Source organism: Hyla sarda, chromosome 12 (genome assembly GCF_029499605.1).
Source record: "Hyla sarda isolate aHylSar1 chromosome 12, aHylSar1.hap1, whole genome shotgun sequence".
Classification (NCBI taxonomy): Eukaryota; Metazoa; Chordata; class Amphibia; order Anura; family Hylidae; genus Hyla; species Hyla sarda.
Window position 1 is genome coordinate 28,675,355 of NC_079200.1, and position 21,133 is coordinate 28,696,487.

The window sequence follows — 21,133 nt, forward strand, 5'->3', positions numbered from 1 at the left end:
TTGGGAAAGAAAGCCACGGCAAAACTTAGAGTCCCCATCAAATTTATCCGGCAAGGATAGTCGTATTCCAGAAGCGGCCACTCGCTGCGGAGGAGGTACAGGAGCTGGCGGAGGAGATGATTGCTGGAGCTGTGGTAGTAACTGTTGTAGCATAACAGTCAGTTGAGACAGCTGTTGGCCTTGTTGCGCAATCTGTTGTGACTGCTGGGCGACCACCGTGGTGAGGTCAGCGACAACTGGCAGAGGAACTTCAGCGGGATCCATGGCCGGATCTACTGTCACGATGCCGGCTGGCAGGTAGTGGATCCTCTGTGCCAGAGAGGGATTGGCGTGGACCGTGCTAGAGGATCGGTTCTAAGTCACTACTGGTTTTCACCAGAGCCCGCCGCAAAGCGGGATGGTCTTGCTGCGGCGGTAGTGACCAGGTCGTATCCCCTAGCAACGGCTCAACCTCTCTGGCTGCTGAAGATAGGCGCGGTACAAGGGAGTAGACAGAAGCAAGGTCGGACGTAGCAGAAGGTCGGGGCAGGCAGCAAGGATCGTAGTCAGGGGCAACGGCAGAAGGTCTGGAATCACAGGCAAGGAACACACAAGGAACGCTTTCACTGGCACTAGGGCAACAAGATCCGGCGAGGGAGTGAAGGGGAAGTGAGGTGATATAGGGAAGTGCACAGGTGTAACCACTAATTGGAACCACTGCACCAATCAGCGGTGCAGTGGCCCTTTAAATCGCAAAGACCCGGCGCGCGCGCGCCCTAGGGAGCGGGGCCGCGCGCGCCGGGACAGAACTGACGGGGAGCGAGTAAGGTACGGGAGCCGGGGTGCGCATCGCGAGCGGGCGCTACCCGCATCGCGAATCGCATCCCGGCCGGAGGTAGTAACGCAGCGCCCCGGGTCCGTGGAACCGACCGGGGCGCTGCAGTGAGGGAAGTGTAGCGAGCGCTCCGGGGAGGAGCGGGGACCCGGAGCGCTCGGCGTAACAGAACGTAACAAGGGTTATAGTGAGTACTTACGTTTGAACAGTGGGACGTAAAAGTTAAAAATTAGATTTTTTAACACTGAATTGCTGGTATTAACTAAATTTTTTTTAGTTTCACAAGTAGTAAGAGGAAAAAAAGCTCCAAGATTTGTAGCCCAATTTCTCCAGAATAAGGAAATATCAAAAATATGGCGGGTGCAAAACAGGGCTTAGGAGTGAGATAGCGCCAATTAGATTTGAGGCCTAAAGTGGTGATTTGAAACTACAGCCCTCAAGGAAGGTAACAAGGGGTACAGTTCACAGGTTTTTTTGAATAGTGGGCCATAAATTGAAAAATTTGATTTTTTACACTAAAATGCTGGGGTTACCCAATGTTTTACATTTTCACAAGGGGGTAATGGGAGAAATTGGGTTAGAAATTTTGGAGGGCTTTTTCTCCTGACTATGGAAACACATCCAAATATAGGGTAATGTGCTGGGCGGGAGCACAACAAGGCTCAGAAGTCATAGAGGTCTGTTTGCATTTGAGGCATATGGCATATCAGTAGCTGATGGTTACAGACAGAGGAAAATCCAAAAATGAAACACCCACATGTGACACCATTACAGAAAGTGCCCCTCTGAGGAATGGGTATAGGGGTAAAGAGGAAATTATGAACGCACAGGTGTTTCCTAAATTTATTTTCCAGGAATAGATGAAGGGTAGCTTTAGAAAGTTGCAATTTTCAACCTATGCTCTGCTTCATCTTTCTGGGAACAACTAACATGTGACTCCAAATTGTCGCCTGGAAATACGACAGAGCTCAGCGAGAACTCTTCACATTTGAGGCGGATGTTTGTTACGGACCTAACAGTTACATACATTCAGAGGAAAATACAAGAACGGAACACCCACATGTGAGAATACTACAAACAGTACACCCCCTAGGGAAGGTGTATAAATTTATTTTCCAGGAATGGAAGTGTAGTTTGGGAGGAGCTGAAAATTGCTATTTTATTACTGATATGCCAATTATTTTCCCAAAATGATGACCCAGAGTACAGCCGAAAGTAAAAATGATGCCCGCCCCAAACCCTATACTCTGAATCATCATTCTGGGAAGGGGATGTGTGGGGCCGTCCCTATTCTGTTACCTCAAATGCGCACCCAGCTCAGGTGGAGAGAGCGCTGCGCATTTGAGGCAACTGCAAACCCCCAATGCTGTTGACTCTGTGTCCCATGACCCATTTTTGGGGGGAAAAGAGGTTTTTTTTGCGAAAGTTTTTGTTGTTTTTTTTTGGGGGGGGGGGGGGGTTGGTTTTAAAATTTGGAAGACAATGTACTCTGGACTGGTACATTGAGGTAGAATTCTGGGGAATTAAAATTAGGGAAAAGGATTAAAATGTTATGCTCCATGGAAGTGTGATACTCCCTGAAGCAGTTTTTAATGCAGAGGCCCGGATGATCGGGGCAAGTGTTACACTGAGTGCTGGTGTACTTCCGTATCCCCCTCTTTTAGCACATGATGCATTTTTTGGGGATCGTCCCTTCTTTCCAGTGTGGGGGACCTGGGGGCCCACAGTTCCAGAGAGGCTCTGACCCGCTCCTTAGCGGTCACCAAAGATTAGGGTGAACTTCCTTTAGAACTTCCTCTTGGAAATGCAGGTATGTCCCTGTGTTTTTCAGTGTACTGGGACAGTACAAAAGCGTTGTACATGGCAACCTGTACCAAGTAGACCGCAACTTTTTTGTACCATACCCGAGTTTTCCACATGACGTTGAATGGCTTGAGGACTTGATCAGAAAGATCAACTCCCCCATATACTGATTGTAGTTCAGAATACAATCGGGCTTGAGGACCGGTCCCGCGGTACCTTGCACAGGGACAGGGGTGCTGCCATTCCCATGAATTGTGGTGAGCATAAGGATATCCCTCTTGTCCTTATACCAGACCAGCAACAGGTTTTCATGGGAAAAGGCACGGGACTCACCCCGGGGGATAGGAGACTGGAGGGGATAGGAAGGCCTCTTTGATTCTTCCAGACTTTCCCACAAGCGACAGTGGATCTGGTGGTGAGGGATGTGAAGAGAGGGATACTGGTATAAAAGTTATCCATGTATAGGCAGTAACCCTTATCCAGCAATGGGTGCAAAAGGTCACAGATGATTTTCCCGCTAACACCCAGAGTGGGAGGACATTCTGGGGGTTAAATACGGGAATCTCGTCCCTCGTACACTATAAACTTGCAAGTGTACCCTGAGGTACAGAGTTGGTGGGAATGAACTGGTGGAAGATGAGTCTCCCCTTAAAGCTGATGAGGGACTCATCAATAGAGATGGAAGGTCTCTACTGATAAATCTCCAGGGACATAGGCCTCCATAAATTTCAGGGACATAGGCCTCCATAAATTTGGCCCCGAAGTGATTGATGACCAGCCTGATTTTATACAGGCGGTCATACGCTGGGACATGCCACTTTATGAACATAATGCAAACATTTCTGAATGACTCCGAACCGGGGACATGTCATGGCCATACTGTAGAGTGGGGTCTGGTAGATGACGTACCCACTCCAGTATTGCCTGACAATGTTTTTTTTTATCTAGGCCCATATGCAGCACGAGGCCCCAAAATGTCCTCATTTCGGCTGCATTGACTGGGAACCAGCCATTGTGCCTAGCTAAGAAGGAGGTCCTGTTTGCTGCGACGAACTGTTGGGCGTACAGGTTCATCTGGTCAACCATCAGAATGACAAAGTCGTCACTGAAATAATAACTAAAATAGTCCATTTTAGTGAACCCGACGATGTCAATCTTGATTCCTGAGTCGCCAACAAACTCAGGAATCACGGGCTCGTCCGGGGCACAAGTGAACTTGCCTAGGGAGCTTGACTAGTATGAGCGCCAGGGGGACTCATACTAGCATGGGGCACAGGGTCAGGAGCAGAGGAGGTTTGCGGCCTTGCATGGCGGCGTCTCCGCTGCCTTGGTGGCTCATCATCAGAAGATGATGAGGAGGACAAGGAAGAAATAAGGAAGCTCGGGTCTTCCTCGTCCTCACTGGCGCTTTCAGTGTCAGAGGCAAGTAAGGCATGTGCCTCCTCCGCTGAAAACGCCCTGCGGGCCGTTTCCCTACGGGGGGTGAAGTGTATGTATGTGTGGGGGGGGGGAATTTATTGGTGTGTGTGCTGCATGTGGTGTGGTGCGATACTTCCTACCCTAACCCGCCCTAACCTACTACCTAACCTATCCTAAGAACAAAAATATAAAATAAAACAAAAAATAAATAAATAAAGCAAAAAAGCCCTGCGCCAAAAAAAGTGTTAACCTAATCAGTGGTGTGTGCATTGATTAGCGCTTGGTGATGGTAGGGGGCGTAGAAGTCAGTGTGTGTGTGTGTGTGGGGGGGTGGGGGGGGGATCTGGCCACCCAGCCCAGAACAGTGGCTGGTGGCACTAATACAGACTCCCACACAAAAAACTAAAAAAACCTGCTGATCGGGGATAAGTCACTGACAGCAGTGGGGCAGGCCGCACACACAGGTACGGTCCGTCCACACAGCACAGGCCTGCTACTGGTGACACGGACCGCCTATAGGTGCAAAAAAGAAATTAAAAAAAAGTCGCTATAACCCCAAAAAAAGCACCGTCGCCACAAAAAAAAACGCTGATCGCAGGGACTGACCAGCGTTGGGTGGGTAATTAGCTAACGGTGGCCCTCCGCTCTTTTATACGTAAGAGGGTCGGCCACACAGTTAGCAAAAAAAAAAAAGGTCTGCGCCAAAAAAAAAATGCTGGGGGCAGACCGCAGCTAAAGGTGCTACGGACCAGCGCACACCTACAGATGGTGTGCTGGTAAAAAAAATTATTCTTTTTTTAAGTCCTAAACTACTGTCCCTGTCTAATGAACTGTCCCTAAGCTCTAATGTGCCAGGGGGCACTTTTTTCACTGTGAGAGGGGGGGGGGGGGAGATGCAGCACGGGGCTCCGTCCTGCTCAGCACCAGACACAAAATGATGGTGAGCAGAACGGAGGAACGAGCTCCTGCTCTCCTCCCCATATACTGTGATTGGTGCCGTCACTACGACCACCCAATCACAGCTGTCCTGGGGGGGGGGTGGCAACACTGCCACCTCCCAGGACAGTACGGAGGATGATTGGTGGTGTATATTACACCACTGATCACCCTCCTTTTCCAGGTCATCAGGTCACATGTAAACCGAATGACCCGGAATTGCCGCAGATCACCGATATGAATTGACCGGCAATCTGCGGGATCGCCGATATCGGGGGGGGGGGGGAGGGTCAGGCCTCAGGGGGAGGGGGCGTGTGGCGCTATGCTGAGATGCCTACTGAATGATTTAAGCAGGCATCCCTGTCCGATCCATGCCCGGCGAGCGGCGGGGGCAGAATCACTGCAGAACACAGGTCTGAACAATTTCAGCAGGCATCCCGGTCCTGTCCCCGCTCCCGCGAGGGGGGGCGTAACATGAGGGCGTAACTGTACACCCTGCATCCTTTAGGGGTTAAAGGGATTATCCCAAGAATAAACATTATGGATTATGCGTAGGATCCTTGGTGGTCTAGACCAGTGTTCTCCAAACTGTATAACTTCAGATGCTGCAAAACTACAACTCCCAGCATGCCCAGACAGTTGTTGTATTTGCTTCAGCCCCTGCCTGTAAATCCCACTCCCCTTTAATTTCACCTGCATCATCCCTTACGTTACATATTTGGCTGCAATTTTATAGCAGCCTTAACTACAGGAGAGGCAGCTCTAAGCTACAGTATAGGCCATTCACTGGAATTTGGCCACAGTAAAGATGGCGTCGTCAGCCTCAAGCCCCCACCCCTTCACGGCCGCTTCCTATTGGTCACCTTCATGACGCTCACGTCTGACAGCGCGGCGCAACCCGGAAGTTCAAGTAGTTAGTTGCCTGGCCACGTGTTTGCCGGAGGACGGGAAGTGTGGAAAGCGATCGGTCACCGAGCCAGGTAAGTACCGGGAAGGGACGAGCGCTGATCGGGGGGGTTAGGACCTGTGGAGGATGACGGGACAGTGTATCCTCTGTATTACAGATCCCCGTGTATACCGCCGCCATGGCCGTCCGCGCCTCCTTTGAGAACAACAACGAGATCGGTTGCTTTGCGAAACTGACGAACACTTACTGCCTGGTGGCCATAGGAGGCTCGGAGAACTTCTACAGGTGGGTGTGATAGCCATGTGCGTTTGTGTTGCGTTTTTCATTGTGCTAACAGAAAACGTACAGTGAGAACACAGCCTAAGTGTTCACATGATTTCCGACATTTCCCCAATTAAATTTAATAGGAAAGTGGAAATAAGAAAAAAAAAGATGTGCAGCATCACAATTTCATGTGAACGTATCCTAAAAAGCAAAGTAACTAATGGTGTTAATATTTGAGCAAGTCATGTGACCCCAAGATATGACATCACTTAGGGTGGGTTCACACTATGATTTGCAGATATGGCCCGGCCCGTATCTTATTAAAGGGGTACTCCGGTGAAAACCTTTTTTCTTTTAAATCAACTGGTGGCAGAAAGTTAAACATATTTGTAAATTACTTCTATTAAAAAATCTTAATCCTTCCAGTACTTATTAGCTGCTGAATGCTACAGAGGAAATTCCTTTCTTTTTGGAACACTGAAGACATCACGAGCACATTGCTCTCTGCTGACATCTCTGTCCATTTTAGCAACCGTGCATAGCAGATGTATGCTAAGGGCAGCATGGTGGCTCAGTGGTTAGCACTGCTGCCTTGCCACCAGTTGATTTAAAAGTTGATTTCTGCCACCAGTTGATTTAAAAGAAAAAAGGTTTTCACTGGAGTACCCCTTCAATTTCAATGAGCCGACCGGAGTCATATAGTGGCTCCGGTCGGCTCATTTTTGCCTGTATCCGGTTTTCTTTCCGGACAGATACGGCCCGGTCTGGCTGGGATACGGGAGCGCCCGGTTTTCACTCTCCCCAGCCGGATACAGTTCCAGTATCTGCAAATCGTAGTGTGAACCCAGCCTTAGTCAGAGAGCTATAGTAGAAAAGTATGTGACCCCCTCCAACCTGTTATCATACTACGAGATGATGGTTGTAGTTTCCGCAAGAGCTAGACAAGATGTTTACCAACCAGTGTGCCTCCAGCTGTTGCAAAACAACAACTCCCAGCCTGTCTGGACAGGCTGGGATTTGTAGTTTTACAACAGCTGGAGGCACACCGGTTAGGAAACACTGAGCTGGGGAGCACTACTCTGTTGAAAAGCAGTCAACTGCATTATTCTGAGGTATGTAGTTTAAATAGGTACCCCAGCAGAAAATGCCCGCACTACCTAAGTCCTCCGGTATTGCTGCTTTTGGTCTCCTCCATGCTCTTCTTTCTGGTGCTTGGGGTTGGCGCAAGACTGTCGCTTAACCAGTTACCTGCCCAGAAATGTCCGTATTGACTGACCGCACTAGGAAGTGAAGTGTGGCAGAGACCAGGAGCAGTGATACTGGACACAGTGGGGTTGCGAAGGAGGTAAGTAAAGTCATTTTTTGGGGAATGTTTAAAAAAAATAATAATAATTTTTAAAGGGATACTCTGTTTAAAGCTATCCCCCGACTTGCACCACACTCCACTTTATGGTGCTGGATGTCAGTACATCATGTTACTACTCAGCCAGTCACTGGCCACAGTGATGTCTCGCCTCAGCCAGTGATTGACCGCCGGCATCAGGAATTGGAGTGCGGCATTAATACCAGTGGGAGCACGAAAGGTAAGTATAGTTTACCAGGTATATTGCCAATGACCCGCTGGGCATATAAGTGTGTGTGTCCACTAGGGATCGACCAATTATTGGTTTGGCCGATATTATCGGCTGATATTCACGATTTCTGACATTATCGGCAATTACCTTGCCGATAATGCCCTGCCCCGATATCGCCGCTGCCCCATTGCCTCCCCCATCCCCGGTTTTATAATTACCTGTTCCCGGGGTCCGCGCTACTTCTGGCTCCTGCGGCGTCCAGCGCTATTGCTGTGCACTGCGCATTGATGAGTGACGTCCTCAACGCGACGTCAGTCAGTGCTTACAGTGACAGCTCAGGACGCCGCCGGAGCCAGAAGTAGCGCGGAACTAGTGTTCACACTTGATGTCCAGTTGGGAGGAAGATAGAATAGTCAAGTATATTTGACGTAACCGTGACGCTTGGCACGCCTCCAAACCTTATTGCACACACAGGACGGCGGTGAGAAGAGCCCTGGGTGTTTGCTCATAGTGTTTATGGCAGCTCAGATCCATTGAAGTAAATGGAGCCGAGTGTAAAATCACACCCAACCTGGGGACGGACAGGGAGCAGTTTGTGAAAGTAATTATCCCTTTTTTTTCCGATTCCTGGATAACCCCTTTAATTTTTAAAAAGGCATCTAAAAAAAAGAAGCGATCTGATTGGTTGCTACACAGGTTTTATAACTATCCGACCTATAAGGGTATATGCTCACACAGGGTGGAGATGCTGAAGAATACCAAAATTCACACCAAATCGTGCAGCCTTTGTTGTGGAAAAACATTGGCCCAAATGTATCCATCTTCCTAGAAACCTGTCTGGTTTTTGCCCATAGCAACCAATCACAGCTCATCTTTCCTGTCTTCTTCAAGCTCTGGTAAAGTGAAAGCTGCGCTGTGATTGGTCCTTCTGGACAAATCACTTTTGTTTTTGCTTCCAGGCAGATTGATAAATCTTGGCCCCCGGACTGAAAATCTGAGTTTCCCCGTCAAACAGTCTAAACAGCTGGGGAAACCTGCAGCATAAATCGACCTGCTGTCAATGTGCAGATTTTACACGTGGATACGAGATTTTACACAAGATTTATACAGATCCTATCTAATTTGGCTTCTTCTGTATTAGGGTACGTTCACACGTACAGGATCTGCTGCATTAACTTCAATCAGTAGCAAAATCAATTGCAATGGGTAAAAATATGCAGCAGATCCTGTACATGTGAACATCCCCTTATGCTGCAAATTTTTGGAATGCAAATCCACAATTGTAGCATACCCGGCCCCATGTGTGCTTATCCACTAAAGGTAGGGTCACACAAGGTGCATCCACAGCCTATTTCACGCTGCAGATGTGCCACCAGCAGTCACAGGGGAACTGCCGAGCGAGCTTTCGACTACTGCTGGGTAGTTCTATGTGTCCGCTCATAACTGCTGGCGGGAAATCCGCAGCTACAAGCGGACACACAGAGCTACTTGGGCTGCAGCCATGGGCCTGCTCTTCAGTTTTCCTGTAACTGTCGGCAGCGCATCCACAGCAAGAAATACGCTGTGGATGCACCTTATGTGACCCTGCCATAAGGGTATGTTCACTCGTTCGTAACTGACAGTGGGTAATCCACTCAGAGTTGCACTACCATCCAATGGGTCAGCAGAAAATCTGCAATAGTGGCAGATTAACTGCAGACCCATTGAAGTGAATGAGGGAAATCCACTCAAAGTTGCACTACCAAAGGGAAACCCCCTGCTAGTTATATACATGTGAATGGTAGGAACATACATTGCAGATTTTCTCTTTTCTAAGGCAAGGTAGAATTGGTACGAATTCGCGTTTTTTCTTTAATTTGCGCCTTAAAAAAATATTTCACTGTGTAAAAGATTTTCACCAAAATGTCAAGAAGACAAATGATAAATCTCCCCCCTAAAGGTCCATTCACACATTATTTTTTGCTGCAGCAGGTTGTGCTACCTATTGAAGTCAATGGGCAGCAAAAATAAAGACACATAAGGACAACGTGAATGGGTATCCATAACCATCCATCAAGGGAATAGACATTGGTAGACTGGTCAGGTCCACCACAGCTGCCATTTTGTGTAGCTTTCGCTCATCTGGTCCCAAGAGAAAGATGTATATATGTGTGTTTCCCAACTAGTGTGCCTCCAACTGTTGCAAAACTACAATGATCAGCATGCCCCAACATACATACAGTGGGGCAAAAAAGTATTTAGTCAGCCACCAATTGTGCAAGTTCTCCCACTTAAAAAGATGAGAGGCCTGTAATTTTCATCATAGGTATACCTAAACTATGAGAGACATAATGAGAAAAAAATTCCATAAAATCACATTGTCTGATTTTTAAAGAATTTATTAGCAAATGATGATGGAAAATAAGTATTTGGTCAATAACAAAAGTTCATCTCAATACATTGTTATATACCGTTTGTTGGCAATGACAGAGGTCAAACGTTTTCTGTAAGTCTTCACAAGGTTTTCACACGCTGCTGCTGGTATTTTGGCCCATTCCTCCATGCAGATCTCCTCTAGAGCAGTGATGTTTTGGGGCTGTCGCTGGGCCACACAGACTTTCAACTCCCTCCAAAGGTTTTCTATGTGGTTGAGATCTGGAGACTAGCTAGGCCACTCCAGGACCTTGAAATGCTTCTTATGAAGCCACTCCTTTGTTGCCCGGGCGGTGTGTTTGGGATCATTGTCATGCTGAAAGACCCAGCCACGTTTCATCTTCAATGCTCTTGCTGATGGAAGGAAGTTTTCACTCAAAATCTCATGATACATGGCCCCATTCATACTTTCCTTTACACGGATCAGTCATCCTGGTCCCTTTGCTGTAAAAACAGCCCCAAAGCATGATGTTTCCACCCCCATGTTTCACAGTAGGTATGGTGTTCTTTGGATTCAACTCAGCATTCTTTCTCCTGCAAACATGACGAGTTGAGTTTTTACCAAAAAGTTCTACTTTGGTTTCATCTGACCATATGACATTCTCACAATACTGGGTTCACATCACATTTTCAGCCATACGGGACCGCATACGGCTGGGGGAGCTAAAACCGGGCGCTCCCGTATCCCTGCCGCATGCCGCCCATATGTAATTCATTTCAATGAGCCGACCGTAGTGAAACGCTGACTCCGGTTGGCTCATTTTTGCCCCATATGGGGTTTTCCACCGGACCTAAAACTGTGATCAACCAGCTAGAGGCACACTAGTTGGGAAACACTTCTAGGAGAACGATCTTCTAAAAGAATAAATGATATATGGATGCGTAAAGGTGATTTATACCGATAGGATATATGGTGATTCACAGCAGAGCTTTAGCTAGTAAGGCACATGGAAACAATCTAGAACTTGGCTCCTATCCCAGTCTCCTGTTAAGGCATGTGATCGCCATTTTTGAAAAAGCTAATGTACAATAAAAAGTAGTCCGATTTGTTGCACAACAACCAAAGCTGAAGGCTAAGCTGACTGAGTTTTGACACTCCATAGAGTGATTACAGCCTGAGCTACCAGGACTAGTAGAGGATGGCTCGCGCCCAGGCCGGCGGAGGAATCCTTACAAACTTAATATCTCCACCATCGCTGCTGACAGAAACATGTCCTGGGGATGGGGAGGAGGAAGAAGGTTTACCATATAACATGTTGATATGTGTTATATATGGTAAAATCTGATGACAGGTTCCCCATTAATATTGCCTCGATACTAGTCCCAAGGTTGTTAGAACACCGACTTTTACCCTTTTTTTAAATAAGCTTATGCTTAAAGGGTACCTTTTGCAATATTGATTAATGTATGCAGAATAACTTTCCAATTGCATGTTATTAAAAAATATGCTTCTTTCTATTTAATTTTCCACTTTGAAGAAATGACCACTAGGGGTCTCCCTACCAGTCCTGGCAGCAAGCATTTCAGACTCATGTTGGAGTCCTAAACACTACGAGCTGCCAGTCTGCTTTGTTCACAAAGGAGAACACTCAGAGCTGCCAGCCTGCTTTGTTCACAGCCTGTTTGGCTGTGAACAAAGCAGGCTGGCAGCTCTGAGTGTTTAGGACTCCAGCATGAGTCAGAAATGCTTGCTGACAGGACTGATCGGGAAAAATACAATAGAAAGAAGCATATTTTTCATTAACATGTTATTGGAAAGTTATTCAACATTCATTAATCTAAAATGTATCAAAAGTTTATTTGATGAGAGGTACCCTTTAACTCAATAATATCTAGATATGTCATGAGAAAATAGCCCACGATTGTCATTTCCTTTTTTACCATTTATTGTTGTTTATGTGCTGGAGCTTCTGATCTGTAGTGATGCTGGGAACTAAAAGGCCATTTCGGTTTCCTAAAACAGATGTGAACATATACAGCCCTGCATTGTTGAAATAAACTTTAGCTTACATTTCGTTGCTCGCCTGTCCTCCGGCCCTGGTCTTCTTCCTTCTTTTGGTGCAAAGCACATGACTTTGTGCCCAGCTAATTGCCAGCCACAGTGATATCCCGCCCTGGCCAAGTGATAGGCTCAGCCACAAGGTGATGTAACCGGCCAGGAAGAAGGCCGAGCGCAATACATCACACTGCTGCTCGTTCTGTCACCGGACGAGGCGGGACATCGCAGCATTGGTGATGAGGTGAGCGCAGTCTGACATGTCGGGCTGGAGAACAGAACCAGCGGCATCGGGGGAGAGACGGAAGGTAAATTAAAGGGGTTATCCAGGAATAGAAAAACAGAGCTACTTTCTATCAAACTATTCTCCGTCTGTCTCCAGGTTGGGTGGGGTTCTGCAGCTCCCGTTTCATTGGAATGAATGGAGCCAAGTTGTAAAACCACACTTAACCTGGGGACAGTTGTGGAGCTGTTTTTGAAAAAAAATTAGCTGTTTTTCTTTTCCTGGATAACCCCTTTTACAGGGGTACTCCGCTGCTCAGCGTTTGGAACAAACTCTTCCTAACGCTGGAGCTCATGACGTCATAGCCCCGCACCCTCATGTTACACCCCGCCCCCTCAATGCAAGTCCATGGAAGGGGGCGTGACTGCCGTCACGCCCCCTTCCATAGACTTGCATTGAGGGGGGCGGGGTGTGACACCATGAAGGGGGCGTGGCTAGGACATCACGAGCTCCCGGCTCCAGAGTTCGGAACTGTTTGTTCCAAACGCTGAGCAGAGGAGTACCCCTTTAAGGTTTATTTAAGTTGCGGCAGCCTGGGCATGGGATCAAAATAAAACATCTTGCTGGGGTTCTTCTTTTAAAAGTTATGTTTTTATTAACGTTATGGATGCTTAGTAATATAATTTATTTTTATTTTATTTAAATTTTTTTTTTTTTTACCCTATGGTCATTTGTTGGTTATATATTTTTACCTTACTTTGGATTCTGGGGCATTTTGTCTTGTTACCACCAATCACGGTCTCTTTCCCTGTCACTTAGCACCTCAGTTTGCCCCTACACCTTCCGTTCTGTCTTCCCCCTACCCCACCGGTGCATTTCTGAAGCTACATCTGTGGCCTCCTCCAGCACAGGGTCCTGTAGTTCCGTTTGGAAGCCATCGTCATCAGTGCGCTCCGCATCCTCCAATCACAGGAAACCTTCCTCTGTCCTGCCGCCGCCGCCAGGTCCTTGTCTGTGGTTTGCCCGCCAGAAGCTCTGTTCTGTTAGCCCTGCAGTGGCAGTTCTTCCTGGTGTCAGGAGGACGGCCATCTTGGAGGCTTGAGAACCTGCTTTTTTTTTTCCCCCCCTACAGCAAAACCCCAATTCATAGCTTCAATCCCATTGATTATAAAATGTCATATTTGCTATTAACAAAATTAGCATGCACTAAGTAAAGAACGCGGTAAAATAGGACAAATTCACGCCGCCATTGTGTGTTATTGCTTAACGCTGTGCAACAGAACCCGCTGTAATTGTGAACGTTCCTCTTGCAGTGTATTTGAAGGGGAGCTCTCGGAGACCATACCGGTGGTGCATGCCTCAATAGCTGGATGCAGAATCATTGGAAGAATGTGTGTAGGTACGTACTGACCTAACAAGACCTGACCTACGACAGTATGAAAAGATCCTAGAGTTGTTCACATGAATACTTTACCCTGTTTTAGTGGAGCGGCATCAGTTACTCTTCAGGACAGTGACCTCTAATATGTGCCAAAACTGCAACTCCCAGCATGCCCGGACAGCTGCAGTGTTCTATTGTTTGTCCAGAATATAAAAAAAAACAGTTTTGCTTGGCACCAGCCGGCTGCTCCATCAACCCTCTCTCCCTTCTGTGCAAAGTGCTCCGCATAATCTGAATGGCTATACTGATAGGTGGGGGTGCGTATCTATGAAGCACAAGACAAATGAATATTCACTGTAGTATGAAGAGAAATCGGAACGCACTCGCCCCGTTCTCATATGCAGCATTACAGGGAGTCAGGTGCAGGACGCTGCTAACGCTCTGTAAGGTGTGACAGCTGTTTCATCCGCATGCACGGGCTTCATCAGACTGCTAATGCTCCATAAGGTTTGACAGCTGTTTTATGCTCAGGCTTAATCAGACTATCGCTCCGTAAGATGTGACAGCTGTTTCATGCACAGGCTTCATCAGACTATCGCTCCGTAAGGTGGGACAGCTGTTTCACCTGCATGCGCGGGCTTTGTCAGACTTCTAATGCTCCGTAAGGTGTGACAGCGGTTTCATACGCATACGGGGGCTTAATCAGGCTGCTAATGCTCCGTAAGGTGTGACAGCTGTTTCACCCGCATGCGCGGGTGAAACAGCGGTCACACCTAATGGAGCGTTAGCAGCATCCTCCACCTGACTGCGGAATGTATTTTTTTAATTCACCTTTTCTACTAAATTAAGATGAAGATTATGGCTCTTGAGAACGGAATGAGTGCGTTCCGATTTCTCTTCATACTACAGTTCTATTGTGTTTGCTTGTATAGGACTAACAGATCTTCTCGCTTTCCGGCTGTAATCTTTATAATTCAGGTCCTTTTTATAATTCTCCTTTTGAACATCCAGTTTGCAAAAAAGAAAGGGGGGAAATAAATGATTGTTGTACGCAACAATTTGTTCTGTACATTTACTGTGTTCACATCTGTTTTAGGAAACCGAAATGGCCTTTTAGTTCCCAGCAGCACCACAGATCAGGAGCTCCAGCACATAAGAAACAGCTTGCCCAGCACTGTGCGCATCCAGAGGGTGGAGGAGCGGCTGTCAGCGTTGGGAAACGTGATCGCCTGTAATGACTATGTGGCCCTTGTACACCCTGATCTTGACCGGGTAGGTATAGGATTTATTATTATAATAATTTTAATTTTTTTTTAAGGGCCTCTACTACACAGGGAAGATTACCAGCTGAAAAGGCCAATAATCACCCTGTATAATATGCCCAGCGATCAGCCAACAACTGAGCGAACGATTGCTCATACATCGGCTGATCATGGTTCTCATCTGCGAAAAAAGTCTCTTGTTTTTTCGAGGTCACATCACCCTGTGTATTAGGTGATGCCCGGTTAAAAACTAAGTCAAACTCTGTACGAGCCATCCAGCAGCCCTGCCTACCGATAAGAGTTGTCTTAATAGGATCGTTAACGGGGTACTGCGTTGCTAGACCTTTTTTCCCCTTATCTAAAGGATATGGGATAAGATGTCTGATGGCGGGGGTCCGGCTGCTAGGACCCCCCCCCCCCCCCCCCGTGATCTCCTTCTGAACATTATGTTCAGAACGCTGGGTTTGGGCGGCCTTGGTTGTGGATGTCTGTGGGAGGTGAAGTGATGGCTGTCACGCCCCCTCCCATAGACATGAATGGTGGGAGCGTTGTGTAATGTCACGGCCGCCCGAACCCAGCGCTCTAAACATGATGATCAGAACGCCAGGTGTCTACACAAAGATCGCAGGGGGTCCCATGGGCCGGACCACCCGTGATCAGACATCTTATGCCATATCCTTTTTGGTAGGGGACATCTAGCAACAGAGTACCCCTTTAAACAAGCACAGGTCTAAGAGACCAGCTCTTGTATCAGGGCAGTGGTCGGGCTGTGTTATACAGCTCTTATGCTAATGAGAATGAATACCTTCCATTTTGATCTTTCTCTCCATGGACTTGGTAGAAATAATGGGATAAAAAATGTTGTTGTGAAAAGATCCTTAGCAGTTTACTTTACTAATAGTTTTTGGAAGACCCCACCATGTGGTACTACAGATATTAAAGGGGTATTCCAACATTGACATTAAAATGTTGTTGCGCCTTCCAAAAAAAAAAAAAAAAATCGAAAAGTGAACACACTTACCTATGCCCAGTCCCTTGCAGATTTGGGTTTTCTCCTACTGATCCCTGATGCGCCTGTCCTCTTCCTGCTTCCCAGATGACCTCTCTGCTCAGCCAATCACTGGCCACAGTGGTTTTCAGCCAGTGATTGGCCGAGCAGGCAGGTCTTATACTGAGTGCACATCTTGAAACAGGAGGAAGATAAGAGCATCAGGGGACCGGAAGGAGGGGCTGCAGAGGGACCATAACTAGGTAAGTGTATCTTTTCTTCTATTATGTTTAATGGGCTTCTCCGGTGCTTACATATCTTATCCCCTATCCAAAGGATAGGGGATAAGATGCCTGAACGCGAGAGTCCTGCCGCTGGGGACCCCCGGGATCATTCACGCGGCACCCCGTTTGTAATCAGTCCCCGGAGCGTGTTCGCTCCGGGACTGATTACAGGCGACCACCGGGCCGACAGCGTGTGACGTCCCGCCCCCGTGTGACGTCACGCTCCACCCCTCAATGCAAGCCTACGGGAGGGGGCGTGACAGCTATCTACCATCAGAGTACCCGTTTCACCCCTTAAGGACTCGGGGTTTTTCAGTTTTTGCACTTTAGTTTTTTTCCTCTTTACCTTTTAAAAATCATAACCCTTTCAATTTTGCACCAAAAATTCCATATTATGGCTCATGTTTTGCGCCACCAATTCTACTTTGCAGTGACTTTAGTCATTTTACCAAATAATCCACGGCAAAATGGAAAAAAAATTAATTATGCGACAATTGAAGAAAAAAAGCCTTTTTTTTTATTTATTTTTTTTTTACTTTTGAGGGCTTCCATTTCTACACAGTGCATTTTTCGGTAAAAATTACACCTTATCTTTATTCTTTATAGTCTGTGATTTCAGACTCAACAGCCAGGCCGGCGTGAGTCCGAAATCACTGAAACGGACTCCTAGGGAGACCTCTAGTGGCCAGAGTTTCAAAACGAAATTAGAAAAAATTTGAGAGGTACTCTTTAAGTAAATTTTTCTTTTTTTATCATCCCTGACATGTCAGTGACTTTAGAAGTTTTGCTCAGTTGTGTTCTGGATGCTGAGACCCTCATGATCCCTAAAATGCACACAGTAGAAATCGGACCCGCACTGATCGAAACTTCTGACACAAAGTTTTGTTTTAAAGAGACAGGTAGCTTATGAAACTCAAATGTATCTGATCTTAATCCGTTTTTCGCTCCTGTAAAAAATGAAGAGAAGACGCCAGTGTACTGTATTTTTCGCCCTATAGGACGCAGCAGCGTATAAGACTCACCCTATTTTTAGGTGCAAAATCTAAAAAATTTTAGATTTTGAGCCCAATAGTGGTCTTCAACCTGCGGACCTCCAGATGCTGCAAAACTACAACTCCCAGCTGTTGGCTTTCCGGGCATGCTGGGAGTTGTAGTTTTGCAACATCTGGAGGTCCGCAGATTGAAGACCACTAGATAGGAGGTAATACTCACGTGTCCCTGCTGCTCCGGACCCATCACCGCTGCCCTGGATGTCGCTCCATCGCTGTCGCCGTGTCCCCGTCGCTCTGGAACGTCTCTGCTGCCGGCCGGGTATCCTCGCTGTCCGTCGCCGCCATCGCCTCGTTACGCACGCTGACGCACGTACGTGATGACGAGGAAGGAGAGCGCCGGCCATACAGGGGATCCCTGAACGGAGAAGACACCGAAGAGGCAGGTAAGGTCCCTCCCGGTGTCCTGTAAGCACTAAACCGGCTATCCAGTCGGGCTGTTCGGGACCGCCGCGGTGAAATCGTGGTGGTCCCGAACAGCCCGACTGAACGGCCGGGTTAGTGTCATTTTCCCTTCAGACGCGGCGGTCAGCTTTGATCGCCGCGTCTGAAGGGTTAATACAGGGCATCACCGCGATCGGTTATGTCCTGTATTAGCCGCGGGTCCCGGCCGTTGATGGCCGCAGGGACCGCCGCGATAGGGGTGTATTCGCACCGACTTTTTCCCCCCAGTTTTGGGGAAGAAAAAGTGCGTCTTATACGGCAAAAAATACGGTAATTATTTTACTTTCAATAATATTGACTCTGTACACTTTTTCTTACACTTTTTTTGTTTTTTGTTTCAGGAGACAGAGGAGATCCTAGCAGATGTTCTGAAAGTCGAGGTCTTCAGACAGTCTGTAGCAGATCAGGTTCTTGTTGGTAGTTACTGCGCCTTTAGTAATCAGGGGGGTCTGGTGCACCCCAAAACATCGATAGAAAACCAGGATGAATTGTCGTCATTACTCCAAGTCCCCTTAGTGGTAAGAAAATCTGTTTTGGTTTTTAGCTTCTTCTGTAGCATTTGTATTTCAAAGGGATACTCTGCCCAAAGACATCTTATCCCCTATCCAAGGTATAGGGAATGAGAGGTCTGATCACTAGGTCCTGCTGCTGGGACCTCCTCGCTATCTCCGTACTGCACCCAGAATTCTAAACAGTAGGTTTGGGCAGCCAGAGACGTGATGTCACGCCCCCTCCATTCATGTCTATGGGAGGGGGCGTGACTACCGTCACGCCCCCTCCCATAGACCTGAATGGAGGGGGCGTGGCGTGACATCATGTCTCTGGCCGTCCAAACATGCTGTTTAGAATGCTGGGTGCTGCACAGAGATTGCAGGCGCCCCGTCTCCTTTGGATAGGGGATGTCTGCGGGCAGAATCCCCTTTTATGGTCTATTCACACAGTATTCTGCGCAGATTTGATGCGCAGGATTTTCTGCTGCAGATTTCAATGTAAACTGACTGAACACAGCTTCAAATCTGCGCAGAATACTGTACGTGTGAATAGACCCTTAAAGTAAGTTCCCAGAGTTTTAACAAAAAATATCTTTGTGTCCCTAGAGCCATACGTTTTCACTGTCACCCAGTTTAGTGAACTGTACACTTAAAGGGAACCCGTCGTCACTTTTATGCTGCCTGAGCCAAAAATCATCGGGGCGCTCCCCAGTGGTTTCTCCCAGCCTGAATTAATGGATACTTTTAGACGGATGGTGGATATACTTGTAAGCCCCGGCTGCCTGCTACTTGGCGTAACGAGCGTAACAGGATGTACCTGCACCGGAGTCTCTACCGGACTATGCAGCGAGCACAGTGGCGAACTATTAACCCTTTAGATGCTGTGATCAATACTAATCAAAGCATTTGAACTAGGGATGGACCGATTATCGGTTTGGCCGATATTATCGGCCAATAATCACGATTTTGGACATTATCAGTATCGGCAATTACCTTGCCCATATGCCGATAATGCCCTGCCCCCCCGGCCAGTGACGACCATTGCCGCCATTGCCTCCCCCCATCCTCTGGCCACATGCCGCTGCCCCATCCCCGGTGTTATAATTACCTGTTCCCGGGGTCCGCAATCCTTCTGGCTCCTGCGCTGTTGCTGTGCGCTGCGTAATCACGAGTGACTTCCCCAACGCAACGTCGCCGTCAGTGCGCACAGTGACAGCGCAGGACGCCGACGGCACCAGAAGGATCATGGACCCCCGGGAACAGGTAATTATAACACCGGGGATGGGGCGGCGGCGGTATGTGGGGAGACGATGGGGGGCGGCGGCGTTATGTAGGCAGAGGGTGGGGGGAGGCGATGGGGCAACTGCTGTGTTTTTTTTATATATATTTTTTAATAAAAAACAATATCAAAGGACAAAACCATGAAAACAATAATATGACAAGAGTTAAACCTTTTCGATGGGCTCACTCTCTTATAAGGTGTATGGCGGCCCACCAACAATCCACCAATAGAGGTCAGCAGACAGAAGGGTTGGGTGTGCTGGATTATTATTATTTTTTCTACCTGACCCTCTTTAGGGGGAAATAAGCTGCCGCCAGAGCAGTCTGGCTGCGTCTCACCCCTCCCGTTAGAGAATACATGAACACTGCTGATCGTTCATGTGTATGGGGAGGTCAGTAGAGAGAACTGTCGGACGAACAGATGACTGTTGTATAAAGTGAATGGCCACCTCGTACCCACAACAAACAAAGGAGTACCTGCTATAAAAACTTTTTTCAAGAATTCGCTCCTGTTCCCATCATTATCTACTTTTAACACCCCCCAGTGGCTTAAAATTTATTTTCTAGCGAAAAAAAATTTGATTAACTCCTATCATTATGCCTACTGTTTGCCTTTCTTTTCAGTGAATCCCCTGCAGGCGCCACATCATCTGAGGCCGTGCTGGGGATTGCTTCCGCCCTAACTCATCTATGCTGTGCCTATGGCACGGCAGGCTCCTATGGCACGGCAGGCTCCTCCGGAATCCCCTCCCCTCTGTTCATCACTGCATGTGGTATACAGAGGGGAGGAATAGGATTGGAGACCTGTCGTGCTGTCTACACCGTGCAGCCGGACGGCTCTGTGTGGAGAGGGAGGGGCGGTGACATGCTAATTATGCTGGCGGTGCGCGGCCGTGAAGATGGCGAGTGCTTTGCAATGCCTATGGCCAGACCGCATATCCAGACTTTGGTCTCCTGCCAGTCCAGCAGGAGACGAAAGTCTGTGCTTTTGAGCAGACAGAATGTGGTCTGGTCCAGAAGGGAGACCCCTAGTAGCCATATATAAATGTCTATGAAAATCATAAATTTTTTTATTTTTTTTTAATTTTTTTTGTGTACGTTAGAAAGGTGATTTATTTCACTTAAGGAATCTGTTATATTTTTTTTTTTTTTTTTTTTTAATGACCACTTAAAGGAGTATTCCAGGGAAAAAACTTTTTTTTATATATATCAACTGGTTGCAGAAAGTTAAACAGATTTGTAAATTACTTCTATTAAAAAATCTTAATCCTTTCAGTACTTATGAGATTCTGAAGTTTAGGTTGTTCTTTTCTGTCTGAGTAATCTCTGATGACACGTATCTCGGGAAACACCCAGTTTAGAAGCAAATCCCCATAGCAAACCTCTTCTAAACTTGGCGTTTCCCGAGACAGGTGTCATCAGAGATTACTTAGACTGAAAAGAACAACCTTAACTTCAGAAGCTCCTAAGTACTGAAAGGATTAAGATTTTTTTAATAGAAGTAATTTACAAATCTGTTTAACTTTCTGGAGCCAGTAGATATATAAAAAAAAGTTTTTTTCCTGGATACACCCTTTAACCTAATTTACATAACTTAAAATAAGA

The 21,133-nt window shown here is 47.2% G+C and overlaps 1 protein-coding gene across 1 annotated transcript in view; it reads left to right on the forward strand.

Moving 5' to 3' along the window:
• The first annotated feature begins 5,803 nt into the window (after positions 1-5,803).
• The window catches only part of EIF6 (eukaryotic translation initiation factor 6), a 20,970-nt gene continuing 5,640 nt past the window's right edge, over positions 5,804-21,133 (forward strand). Inside the window, exons 1-5 of the mRNA XM_056547884.1 lie at positions 5,804-5,952; positions 6,037-6,164; positions 13,662-13,747; positions 14,826-15,001; positions 18,098-18,274. Coding sequence (XP_056403859.1) covers positions 6,058-6,164; positions 13,662-13,747; positions 14,826-15,001; positions 18,098-18,274 — 546 coding nt within the window. The 5' untranslated portion in view covers positions 5,804-5,952; positions 6,037-6,057. The remainder of the gene's footprint in view (positions 5,953-6,036; positions 6,165-13,661; positions 13,748-14,825; positions 15,002-18,097; positions 18,275-21,133) is intronic.